Genomic DNA, 14,031 nt, shown 5'->3' with positions numbered 1-14,031 from the left:
GCATAAATAATTTTTTTCGATATCATTAAGGTTGCTTGATTATACTTGGAGTTTATTAGGTCCTTATTTTAGCAAAAGTGTATCAACTCTGGTCTGCTATGTTACATAGCTTTATAGAAACAATCGATCGGAAATTAAGTTTTTGTATAAAATCCTCTTACTTTATACGCCTACTTCGACCAGATTGTAAAAAGAGTGTAAGAACATACTAACTGCTTCCGCGGGAGTCGAAACAATGTTACATAGATTTTTTTTGTTACATTTATTTTCTTTTTGATATAAGCAATTGTGAGCTCTTCGAGCAATATCAAATGATCTATCGATGGTCTACGTAATCATCCTCAATATTGTCAGTATCATCGTCGTCCTCCTCGACGTCGTTCTCGTGAGGTATATCTACAGGGGGTTCGCCTGTGTTCCAATAGCGTTCGTCCTCCGGCTTGAGGAAATCATAGTCTGGCTTATTGGTGTCCTCAAAAGTAATGCAGACTGTCAGATTCTGTGCCGTTTCAACCATCTGTGGAATACTGTTCACAAAATCTGATCCGCAATGAACCGATTGCAATGCAGCGCTTGGCAATTGATTGCTGATCTTGTCATAGCCAGCGATGCCCACGGCGATGATATCGTGCACGCGACGCAGTGCACTCAGCACATTCAGCGTCCCGGAGAGAATCTTGCCCATTATAGTTTTCTTGGCGGCAATCTTTTTATAGATCTGCACAAGCCGCTGCACATTTTGTTTAATCTCCTTGACTGACGCCACTGTTTCGTTCTGGATTTGAAGGATTAAATCCATCGTGTAGGTGTAGCAATCAACGCCGCCATTGATGGCGTGTATTGCCTCCGTAAACTGTGGTACATGCGAGTAGCTGCAGTAGGCGGCTTGAGAGGCACGTCCCCACGAATGCCACATAACCTCCAGGCCCCCAATGGCAGCCATTACAATTTTCGGTTTGTTCAGCTTCAACAAATTGGCTTCCATGTCCATAGCGCGTGCCACCAGTTGGTTAATGCCCACCTGCGATTCGTCGATCACATCCTGTAGAATGTCCAACAGATCCTGCAACTCCTGCAGCTCCTGATCTGTCATATCACCACTGGGCTGCCCCAGCACTTGATCCAAAGTCGGCAGTGTTGTGTCATACTCAATGTTGGGCCTATACCTTAAGTAGCCATCAAATTGAGCTCGAAATTCTTCAAACACCTGCGCATAGCTACTCTCCAATGGCGCACCCGTAGGCTGGGCAAGCTGGGAACTCCCATCCCCACTCTGCATGCTCAGGATGTACAAGTAGTCATGTTGTGCTTGGAGCTCACGATAAAATGGACGCAAGGCTTCTACTTCTGCTGCGGACAAGCCCAAATCTTTTTGTTGCTGCTTCAGCAGATTACTCAGCTCCTGGTGCGCCCAGGTGCTGCCCAAAAGCATACAGCCAAGCAGCGGCAACAGCAGAGAAACTTTCACCATTTTGCTGCCTCAAATGAATTAATCCAACTGGCACGGAGTCCATTTCGTGTGCTTGGATTTTTTTCTTTTGGCCAGCGCGAATACCACAGGTATGGACTGTAAACCTTATCGGCGACCACACTTGGATTTTCTTAAATAGTTTGATAAGATGAGGCTAATCTTGTATATTCCTATCACAAGCCAATATACAACAACAGTCACTTTATTCAACTTTAATCTTAAAGTAGTAGTAATAATAAGCTCATCAGTATACACACATATAACATGAGGGTATACATAATCCAATGGGTTATTCGTAATATGACTTAATCGACTGTTTAATGTGCACTAACTGCAGCAGCTATGCATGTTTACTACAGACGCCTTCTAGTTAGATTTCATAGGACCTTACATCAATATAGATATAGATATAGATATAAATATAGATATAGATATAGATATAGATATAGATATAGATATAGATATAGATATAGATATAGATATAGATATAGATATAGATATAGATATAGATATAGATATAGATATAGATATAGATATAGATATAGATAGATAGATATAGATATAGATATAGATATAGATATAGATATAGATATAGATATAGATATAGATATAGATATAGATATAGTATAGATATAGATATAGATATAGATATAGATATATAGATATAGATATAGATATAGATATAGATATAGATATAGATATAGATATAGATATAGATATAGATATATATATAGATATAGATATAGATATAGATATAGATATAGATATAGATATAGATATAGATATAGATATAGATATAGATATAGATATAGATATAGATATAGATATAGATATAGATATAGATATAGATATAGATATAGATATAGATATAGATATAGATATAGATATAGATATAGATATAGATATAGATATAGATATAGATATAGATATAGATATAGATATAGATATAGATATAGATATAGATATAGATATAGATATATATATATATATATAGATATATATATAGATATATATATAGATATAGATATAGATATAGATATAGATATAGATATAGATATAGATATAGATATAGATATAGATATAGATATAGATATAGATATAGATATAGATATAGATATAGATAGATATAGATATAGATATAGATATAGATATAGATATAGATATAGATATAGATATAGATATAGATATAGATATAGATATAGATATAGATATAGATATAGATATAGATATAGATATAGATATAGATATAGATATAGATATAGATATAGATATAGATATAGATATAGATATAGATATAGATATAGATATAGATATAGATATAGATATAGATATAGATATAGATATAGATATAGATATAGATAGATATAGATATAGATATAGATATAGATATAGATATAGATATAGATATAGATATAGATATAGATATAGATATAGATATAGATATAGATATAGATATAGATATAGATATAGATATAGATATAGATATAGATATAGATATATTTATAGATCTTTTTATGGAAATGTAAACAGCTTTGTTAATTTCAGGTTTCATATTGAATTTTGGAAAATGTAGAAACGGTTCATCAACAACTGAACTTTTGATTGATAACCTTGACTGTTAATGCAGTTTCACTTAAAATTTGTTATCTGTGTTGTTCATTATTGTTAGTGGTCACTGACGGCAGCAAGAACGGTGGGAAATATAAGAACTCATTCTTGGTATCGTTTCTGAGTCATGCGAAGATACTTTTTTGATTATTACCCTTATAAGGTTGTATTGGCACTTTCGAGCATTTGGACAGAAAATCAAAGACGATGAAAATTCCAGATGAAACACACTTGGATTTATAACTTTTGATTTTGGATGCATGGAAACTTGAACATTTGTTGAATATGTTGTTGCTAAAATTTTGAGGTATACTTATTTTTTAAGGATAAGGCAATAAATAGGGACTTCAGTTTCTACGGAAAACATTTAACTATAACACTTGCGTAAGATTCTGCACGGATTCTCTTTGCTTAGTTGACTGAATGCCCGATACATTGTTGGGAATGTATTTCAAAATCTTAACATTTAAGTAACAAAATAAAATCGTTTATTCATAAAAAAAAAATTTAAAAAAAGTTGAAGTGTGCAAAGCTATCGGTGTACCCAATCTGTACGTCTTATCTTTCCATTTGTTTCAATTTCTAATCATGTGAATTGAGAAGCTGTGTAGGGCTTTTGTGTTATGTTTATCGTGACTGACTGCATAGCAATATATATGTGTAGTCGCCAATGTTCCCACCAGCAGTTGGAACTGAAGCATCATGGGCAGAACAATAAGAATATTAAGCCTGCTTTTGCTGGCATTAACTGTTAGTATATATTTAAAAAAGGCTTGCATACAGTTTCCTAACCCTCTCCCTTAAAGCGTGGACATGCTGAAGACACCAGTACCACTGAGACCCATACGGAAACGAAGACCACGGAATATGGACCCATCAGTATGGTGGTTGACCAGCTTGCGGACATGGCAGTGGACGTCAGTGACAAGACCTCCTCACAACTGCAGGCGAATATAGAGCGCACATTGATGGACATTACGGACAATATTGATGCAATGACCACCAATGCCATGGCAGAGATGAGCATTGCCATCGATGACACGAATCAGCTGTTGATGGCCAATCCCAACTGCAATGCCGCCTGGAATATGCAGGAGTTTACAATCAATGTGACAGATCAGCTCAGAGCCTGCACAATGCGGCTGAGCGGCATGATGGGAGCCTATCGCGACGATGGCCAACAGGTGCTGTCCAATGTGCACAGCTTTGTACAGCAAATGGCTCAGCTGCCAATACTCTGTCAGAACCAGGCAATGGGCGCGGCAATAGCGCCCTTGGGTCTTAGCTTTGATAACAGCAACAGTTGCTTTTTGCGTGGTATGACTGTCATCAATCAAGGACTAGCTGAGGCCATGCACAATGCTTCCCTGCTGCTGGTGCGCACGCGCCGCCTGTCCCAGGAGCAAGTGGCTCGGTCGCAGCAATGCAGCGATGCGGTTGTTGCCCAGGTCATTGAGTACCTGCGCGTTCAACGCGCCAATTGTAGTTAAGCAGGACTCAAATTATGCATAAGAGATCACTTTTGGTTGTAACATACCCAAATAAAAACGACAATTTATGCACCCAAAGGATACGCACGAACAGGATGCATTGCGCTCATTGCTTATGCATGCGCATAAGTCAGCGGAAGAGGAATTGTAATCGAGCAGCATTGACATTTATTTGACAAGTTTTTGATTGATTTTACAGCTGCTCATTCTGCATAAAATTTACCTATTTATTGGCCTAATCGCAAGTTCACTTTTCAAATTCGCTCGCATATAATTTGTATATGTAAATGCCGCCTCTCTCTCTCTCTCTCCTTCTTGCCAATTGGTTAATGGGCTTTGCCAACGACACGTGGCAAACACACGAACCAAAGAGCAGCCACAACAATAAAAGAGGCAACAGCTGGCCAGGGAAAGAGACAGCATTAGGTGGTGGACATACGACTCATGTCTACGCTCCTACATTTCCGCAGTTAACCAAATTATTTTGACCTGCGCCCATACACTGTGCACAATTTGAGTACGCGTATCTTTCCGATTTTGTGTTACGGCAAAACTGTTTCTCTTAAATTTGGCTCAGTGTATCGGAAACCACGATGAACAACAAATTCCTACGACTTTACTGTGTTTTTTTTTTCTGGCTCAATGGCGCAATTTTACCCAGAGAGCGTCTGAATTTTATCTTATTTTTTTTACTGCTTGTAACAGTTGTTGATGACGATCGAGTTGTTTCTTTTGCTGCTGCTGTTGTTGTTGTTGTTGGTTTAGTTGTAGTTGCCCAAACGCTTTGATACCTATACGAAGTCTACTCCAACATCTGTTGAGCATTTTCCAGACAACTGACAGAACTCGGTGACGGACTGATCGCGCGCTTTTCCCTAGTTTAAATTGTTTGGTTAGCTAAGAAAAAGTGAGGCTGCGGACTGGAGATAAGGATATATTATATATGAGCCTTATAAATATTTTGTCAATAAGCTAATCATATCATAAAGATAAGATAAATATTCGCATTGGGGGCTATTCTCTGATGATCTTACCCTTACCCTTGTACCCCAGGGCGTAGGTAAATTTGAATACAAGTCGTTAGAGCTTACACTTAAAATTATAAAGATATCCTAAAGTTATAAACTAAGTTCTTGCACAGCATAGACAACTTATCTACATATGTTTTTCACTTGATCGTATATGGGATACAAAGCAATTAAACTTGATAATATTAGGAGTTGAGTTAGCTTGGACACTTTGTGAAATTGCAAACTAGGAGTAATTTTCCTGCCTTACACCTTACACCTTTCTGCCTTACCATACGAATAGTTATAATTATTAACCTCCGATCTTTCGCACGGCAGGTTAATTATTCACTGTTTAAGTGGATACCATGGTAAAGTTAAATTCGCTGGGATGCTCGTTCATAAAGTTACACACAGCAACACTTTAACGATCCGCCTTTCGCTGGAATCGCAGCAACATTTAGTTTGCAATCTTGTAAAACTTTCTACATTCTGTTTTTTGTTTCTTGAACAACAATGTATTTATTAATATGATTTTAATCACTTTTACCTTGGCCGACGTTTGGTCCATGCTAATTCTTGACTCTACGAGTCCTTTGGTGTACTAATCACGTCTCCCGTATAATGTCTTTGCTTGACTTGATTGGACTCAATTTGGGGCATTAATTTTGATTGATGCCGAGCCTTATGATGTCCGCAGGACATCTAGAATTGTCTACTAACTAGAAAGGCTATTCAACCGCGTTTACATAGTATTTGAGGGTTTTGGAACCAACTGGCGCACATTCGATTCGACCTGAGCCCGAACACAATAAGAAAATTATCATTATTATTATTATTATTTGCTGAGAACGAGCCGCGTGGCGTGCGAGTGAAAGCCTGCCAAAAAGGACTAGCCCTGACGACTGGCAGCCAAAGCGAGATAGAACCAACACTCAAGCCAAAGTGCAACATATGCTGCCTAAGGATCGCTCAGAACAAACGGTCGGCGCATGCCGTCATCTGGTGCTACTTTGACTTGAAAATTGGGTAGCATTTGCCGTTGCCTGTGCCGGTGCTGGTGCCGGTGCCGGTGCCTACGCTTCTCCTTCGTGGGTTATTTTTTTCTTTTTATATTTTTGTTGTAGCTGTTTCTCTTACGGTTCGGCATTTTGCTGCTCCCGACAACTACTATACAATTTCAAGGAAGCAAGAAATGCTCCCGCTTCCCCTTCAACAGTTACTGTTGACTTCCGATAAGCACGAGTGAGGAAGAGCGACCGAGAAAAAGGCAACAGCAGGATAAACCGCTTAAAGGACATGGGCAGCAGTGCGCCAAGACAAATTGGAAAGGGTTGCTGTGTGATGGACTGCAAGACTGGAGAAGGTGTGATGCCGGCAAGGATACACAGATGCAGCTCAGTTAACCACTTTCGGGGCCTGGACTCAGCTTACAAATCCAAATTGAGACTCAGACTCGCGCGCATGCCCCTACCTCCATGCCTGGCTATGAACACGTGTGCCCAACCAACGTCAGCTGGTCGGGTCAGGAGTAGGGATAACGGCATAAGGCAGTCCATAATAGTTACAAAAAAATCATAGAAAAATGGCGGTTGGATACCCCATAATAACAAATATGAACAAACTTACTCAGGGGAACATAAGCTTTAACACTATGCTACATGTCTAAACGTTAGGTTAATTCATATTGGAAAAATATAAATATCATACTGATACCGGCTAATTAGAAAATTAGAATCTGGCAAGATCAGACACAATCTTGCTATATGCTCTTTAACATATTTTTTCCTTTTTAAAAAAACTGTTTGTGGATCCTCTATTAAGTGCAAAATGATTAATAAAAAGCACAGATTCCTCAGTCTTAGTCATCAAAATTGGCGGGTAGAGCAGTGTGCAAATTCAGCCATTTTATAGCTAATTTTAGCGATTTTCAGAGTTTGGTATCTGAAAACAGTTAAACCTTTAAATAGATAAAGCCTTTTCTTTTCAAATATTTTGCCCAGTTTTTGTTTAGAAAGCTAATACTATTATTTACAGCTATTTTAGCACTCGATTTAGATTTATGAATTCAGGCTTATTTGCTAAAAATTACTGATTGCAGGTTACAGCATTGTTACAGTCTTAAAGTTAATAAAGTTTAAAAGTAATAATCATGTTAACTCTGTTAGAGCCAAGACAATATAAACACTAAGATAAGTAACGCACATACAGTTGAACGCGATACATAACTATTAACCTGGCTTTTCACCTGGTTTTTCGCACTTCAAGCGACGCGCCACCCGACTGGCTTTTTGTTCTCCAAAGCCGTGAAGTAAAACAACCAATCCAAACTAAGACTGTAATAGGCTAAGACTATCAACTTGCTAATTAGTTTGGAATAGATGACTTCATACGTTGGAGAGAAGTCTCCATGCAGAATACCCTGTAATGCTTGTTGTAGACATCACAGAGGACCTGAAATGGTTAATGTAAGGTGTATATTTACATGTAAGTTTAGAAGGAACAGAGCAGTTTTATTGGTTTATTTGCTAGATTGTAAAGGAGAATTTACTAGGAAAATTATTTGATCACATAAAGCATCTTCTGCCACAACAATCTTTATACAATAGCCCACATAAATTGATTTTACTATTACCTTTGCAAACTGTTTGCTGGAGAGAAGTTCTTGTCTAAGCCAATGGCGTGCGAGCACCTCTGTAAATAATGCATGCATGAGTGCGTGAGGGTTTATAATGTCTTTGGTTAGAGTGTATTGCATAGTCGGTGCCACCCGACTGCAACGTTCTTACTTGTTTTACTGAACATTTGCAAGTCTGTAAAAGCAATAATTCAAACTGTTTACCTTCAGGATATGCAACATGCTGAAATGAATATAATTAATTGTATCGATTAATAAATTACCGATACCAAGGGCGTAGAGAATTCGAGACTATTTACAAAAAGATAGCTCTAAACAAAGTCGAGAAAAAGAAACATAATGCCAGCCAGAAACAATAACAAAAAGTTAATTTACATGAAAATGTTGAGATATAGAAATAAATAATGAACTTTGCCTGAAGAGACAAATGTAAAATTTTACAGAGCGCGCAATTCAATTAGAAAATCGCCGCGGATTACAAAAAAATTAAGCAATAAAATTTGATTTGGTTCACGCAAATTCAATGGGACTGTCCAGCATCAAACGGTGCACAAGGACTCGCCGCAGATCGAAAGGGAAACTAAAATAGAGTAATAGCAATGAATCAGGAGTTGTGTTGGGCAATAAAATGCCTATCCTAAGGTCATGCAGTTTTCGTTTTCATTTCCAAATTCGTGTCATAATGTGTTGTAAGTAGTTGCCTTTGTGTCCTGCGCACGCACAAAGGACTCACCGGGGCGGGAAATTGTGAGCGCTATTGTTCGGCTGAAGGACCTGTGGCTGGCCTCTGGGCACGGTGGGAACACCCGCACGGTTCTCAGCATCGGTATTTGGCTGCTGTGGCAGTTGCGACCACAAGTTGACTTTCTGACCACCAACATAAAATGTTGACAGCCGGAACACGCCTCTTAAATATTGTGCGAAGCGATCCGAATCCTGTGCGGTCCTCAGTGCCCAGTTCTTGATCCTCAAGGAGTTCACTCCGATCAATGCACAAATCAATTGATTGCCTGATTTTGACAGTTATGAGCTGCTCTTTGTACGTAATCATCTCGCCATGTCCATATCTTGATTTTCCCTGAAACCGCTTTAGACTCAAAAGCCGGAGTCGGAGTCTCTTGTGTGCGCCGTAGTTGCCAACGAATTTATTGTTATTGACATTTTAGTTGGGTGGAATCACACGGATTATATCTGCTAATTGCATGTACATCAGACATCCTTTGGCGGCGCCCTTGACCAGACTGTCTTATAATAAATAAGCAAAGTTCAGGTTAAAGATCGGAATATAAGACGTAACGGACTGAGACAAGGGTATTATCTTTGCGAAAGTGAACTCGATAAAAAAGTGAACTGACTCATTAGTATTACCGTTAAAAGCACTCACTTTTATGGTTTATAGATCTTTTAAATTCTTTGTTTAGTTTTTTACAAATACTTGAACTGCAATCAATTTAACATTTTTAGATCAATCTTTGAGGAGGTCATCAGTAAGGTTTAGTTCAAATTTGATCACTCCTACATTAAAGCTGTATAAGATTTATAAATTTAAATAAAGCTGATGTTTCCCAATCTTAATGTTAGCTTTTCCAATAAATTAATCAACTGGTATTCTATAAAATTTGTTCACTTCATTTTATATTGTATGACTTAAAGTTTCATTCAGAGTGCAAAGATGAAGAATTATTCAATCTAAATATTCTTTTAAAACCTTTTCTGTAATCCAATATTGACATTATCTACATCTTGTATGATCCTTGGTTTATTATACCCTTAGCCCATTGAAAATACGAAGAAGAAGGCTCAGGGTAGCACCTAGTCGGGAACTCCCTGCTAGAGTGAGTTCCTTCAACTCTGCTTATATGTGTACTTATATACAACACATCAACACATTTTGGCAGCATACAATTTATTTCAATAAAATTAAGCTTTTATGTTGTTGTCACAAGTGCACAAAAAATAGTTTAGACATTTGCCAAAATGAACATTTACAAATAATTTGATTGTAAATACATATTTGTCCCTTCCCTTTTGCACCTGCATATAACACGCTTTAATTTAATTGCTCTTTCATAATGATGAGGTCGCGCGTTTGCCAATCCGAAGCCCCGCGTTTTCTGATCACTTAAGCACAAATGGCCTGGAAAATCACGACTTGCTGCATCGCCAAAGGTGATAAAGTTTCGCACATTAATACTTAATTACTTGAATAATTGGGGCCAAGGGATTAAATTCACACGCAGTGTCCCCACAAAACGAGTCGCGCAGGCCAATGCCAGACCCTGCAGGTGGACGTAAAATACCAAAAAAAAAAAAACCAAAAAGGACGAAAAAAAATCACAAGCTCAGTAACCGAAAATTCTCCAGACATTGGACAAAACTCGAAGTGATGCCAAAGCCACCGACGTAGTTGACATTAAATTGGCTGCTGTCCTGTGGCACGTTGTTGTTGTTGTTTGTTGTCTGCTGAGCTGAGCTTAAACACAAAATATGAGCGCACCCATGGTCGCATTTTTCACACGAAATCCTGATTAATATATATATAAGTACCTAAAATTTAACTGATAATTTGAAAAGTCGTCAACCTGAGCTAAAGTTGGCAGCTCATGGGACGCAGACGCAGACGCCCGGCCAACGGGACAGAGATTTCATGTGGAGCCTGCGCGAACCTCTGGTGCCCAATTACAAGCAAATGAGCTGGAAAACTGTATCAAATGACCCCCGAATCCGAATACAAAATTACAGACCGCAAGACGAGAACCAGTCGCCGAGAAGAAGAATCTTTGCCAAAATACTTCGCCGACTGCGCCTGTCTCTCTCCCTCTCACTCTACCTCTCTCTCTCTACCCCGCCCGCCACCTTCTCTCGATCCCTTAGTACCATCTTAACGTGACAAAGCGATGAGGATGGCTTGCGTGTGGCAATTTCAGTTAAAAAATACAGCTAGGGATTTGGACTTAAATACTCTAACATGAGGGTGTGTATATTTTAGGCTCAATTCGTTTGGTAAGAAACATACAACTTTTTCTATTAACATCTCCTGAGAGGTGAATAGCATAAGAACTGAATAAATAAATATGACCTTAATATATATACAAGTCCACAATTAAACATCTACGACTAAAATGAATTTCATAGTTTTCCTTATCATCTTTGTATTCAATTATTTTGCATAGATTGTTTTGCAAATAAGATTCGGGCTAATATGAAATATTCCTGAAAGGGCATCCACGCTTCCAAGTGTATTGAACATGTTCTTTACAGTTAGCACGTTTTTTCTCCCTGGCTCTGCATCATTGGTAGCATCTTTGAGTTTTTGCTGTGTTAATTTGATGCCTCGCCCAAAAATTATCAAAAAATCAACGTCGATTTTGATTTTTGATGCACTTTCACTGGCAATCGGCTGATCGTTGAACGGTCGGCTGCAGCGTGAGATACTCGGATCTTGGATGAAAAATGCAAAGGCTTTAATTTTGAGGCTTGCCACCTACTTGGCCAGTTTGTTAGGGGCCAGCAAGTGGAGTTAGTCAACTGGAGCGGTGCGTCTGTGTGGCTAATTGAGTTGCTCAGTCGAGCGATCGGCCGTGCGAATTATTTGTCAACCTGTAACGGTTAAATCTGTTGCTCCTGCAACGCTCAGCAGTAATCGGAGCTACTGATTGATGAATGGATGGCTGGTAGAGGAGCGTAGCGAATGCTTGACTAATTGGGCAAAACTTCCTTAAACAAACAGCGATCTATAGATGAGTTTGGCTTTGACTTTGTCCGACCAGGTAACAGTCCTCGACATTTCTCTGGGTCCGTTTCGGGCCGCACACAATGCAGGCGTGGGCGTGGCCAGCGTGATTTGGTGTCGCTAATTACAGACTTGGCATTTAACGTTGCCCGTTTTATGGCTTAATAATTGCAATCATTTTGGCTTCGACTTTGACTTTTGGCTAAGACCAAAATGGGCCCACACACAGAACGCTGCACACGCGAGTGGCTGTTGGTCCGGCTAAGGTTCCGTTGTAAGCCGTTGCATTCTTCTGCTTCAGCCAGCAACCGGGTCCAGAACTCACATCAATCAGTCGAATGAATGCGGTTTCATTTCTTAGGGGGTCTGCATTGGCGCAAGCAATTATTGCGCAATAATTAAAGGATCAGCGTAAAATGTTCACACAACAATGCCAAAATAAACCGCCGGAAACGGAAACTGCGAGCACTTCAAAACTATTTATATAAACAAGAAAAAAACAGCAACAAAAAACAATAAAAAAAAACTGTTGCGGTCTGTTTCGTTTTCTAAAAGTCCTTTGAATTACATCAATGAAAATGTGCCCAAAAAGGTATGAGAAAATTGTGTGTTGTAAGAAAATGGTATTTGGAATTGTAGAAAATAACATAGAGAATACTTGCCGAAACCGCAATAACACAAAATAGAACGCAGGTAATTATATCTGGATTACTATGGATTGCTAAGGATTTTCAAACATCTAGGTGTTATATGGTATAATTAATTATCAAAGTACATAAGTTATTATAAGTACAAAATTTTAGTACACTGTCCATAACAAATTAATCAAATTTGATAAATGCAATTATGTAAACAAAATAGACTGAAAGAGCTTAAACCTTAATCTGTCAACGTTTAACAGAATATCTAGTTACGAGCCTCGTCGACAAGGCATGCATAATACATTTAAGAAATTGACAAAATAGAAGGTAGTCTACCTTCGATATGCCGACGATTAAATACCCTTGTGAAATGATGGCTGACGATTTTGCAAAAATGAAAGCAGACTTAAGTAGATTTTTCTTCTCTTCAGAAATTGTGATTCGATTCGAACAGTTCCGATATGCAACACAAACATGGATATAGTCAAAATTGATTGAGAATAGCTTTAAAACGGAGAACCAAGTTTGTATAGAAACTAACAGACAGAGAGACATATTTGACTGTTTATACTGATCTTCTTGATATATTTCATGAGAAAATTATAGTACCCTAAATAGAGAAGAATTTTCACCAATGTCTCTGTGTAAAGGTGTTGGTCAGAGAGACTATTAGGTCTAGTGCAATAAATACGGTCGATGCCCCGAAAAGCACATCAAGCTATGTTAATCTGAATATTATGTTTTACAATCAAATAATGAAGGAGTTAAAAGCTATTTGAAAAAGAAGAACAACAAATCCGACAGACCCAAATATGTCTTATTGTTACACTTGCAACTAACTTAAGTCCCAATAAGCTCTCAGCATTCAATGGGCTTGTTATGCGGTTTACCATATCGATCCTCACATGATCATTGACGCTAATAAGAAGTGACAAATTGAAGGTGTTAAAGCTCATTAACTTGTTTAACGCAGATACAGATATACTTACTAACGATCAGCAACCGCTTAAGCAGACTTTTGTAGCACAATAATGGCCAGAAACCAACAAAACATGCAGGTAAGAGTGCTCTAGCCGGCAGTCCTCGACTGGAAGATACCCTGAACTTTCTTTGCCAACAACATTTGTATTAGTACATCAATATATATAGACACATACATATATGCTTACATAAAAACATAGAACTATCTCCCGCTTTGCACATGTATACGGTATATACGTTTGCAAAAGCCCATTATACCCTTTTAGCCCATTTTCAAAGGGTACAGGGTATAAAAACCTCAAAATAAAGCGCGCCAATTATCGACATGACAAATTTTTGGAACATTAATTCCTTTACGACCTGTTGCCGAAGCGAAGCGACAACGAAAAACCCACAAAATATATGCAGCAGGGCGACGTACCCTTAAGCTGCAACCTGGAACTGAACTTCAGCTCGAACGCA

General features: G+C 38.2%; 2 protein-coding genes across 2 annotated transcripts; one reads left to right on the top strand and one right to left on the bottom strand.

Moving 5' to 3' along the window:
* Positions 1-281: 281 nt before the first annotated feature.
* LOC115764954 lies at positions 282-1,474 on the bottom strand. Its single transcript, XM_030708275.1, has one exon. It carries the CDS (start codon positions 1,469-1,471, stop codon positions 317-319), a length of 1,155 nt encoding a protein of 384 aa, XP_030564135.1. The 5' UTR covers positions 1,472-1,474; the 3' UTR covers positions 282-316.
* A 2,303-nt stretch (positions 1,475-3,777) lies between these two features.
* Positions 3,778-4,653, top strand: LOC115764931. Its single transcript, XM_030708241.1, has 2 exons — positions 3,778-3,829; positions 3,886-4,653. The coding sequence occupies exons 1-2, from the start codon at positions 3,782-3,784 to the stop codon at positions 4,567-4,569; spliced, it is 732 nt and encodes a 243-aa protein (XP_030564101.1). The 5' UTR covers positions 3,778-3,781; the 3' UTR covers positions 4,570-4,653.
* Positions 4,654-14,031: the final 9,378 nt, after the last annotated feature.

Source organism: Drosophila novamexicana, unplaced genomic scaffold (genome assembly GCF_003285875.2).
Source record: "Drosophila novamexicana strain 15010-1031.04,08,12 unplaced genomic scaffold, DnovRS2.1 tig00000877-arrow-arrow-pilon, whole genome shotgun sequence".
Taxonomy (NCBI): Eukaryota; Metazoa; Arthropoda; class Insecta; order Diptera; family Drosophilidae; genus Drosophila; species Drosophila novamexicana.
Note: the sequence above shows the minus strand (reverse complement) of the source record. Positions and strands in the feature narration are given on the sequence as shown.

Excerpts from the sequence above, each read along its gene's own strand:
- LOC115764954 (XM_030708275.1), bottom strand. The coding sequence starts at position 1,471 with ATGGTGAAAGTTTCTCTGCTGTTGCCGCTGCTTGGCTGTATGCTTTTG.
- LOC115764931 (XM_030708241.1), top strand. The coding sequence starts at position 3,782 with ATGGGCAGAACAATAAGAATATTAAGCCTGCTTTTGCTGGCATTAACT. Across the intron at positions 3,830-3,885 it reads TGCTTTTGCTGGCATTAACT|CGTGGACATGCTGAAGACAC; the intron begins GTTAGTATATAT and ends TCTCCCTTAAAG.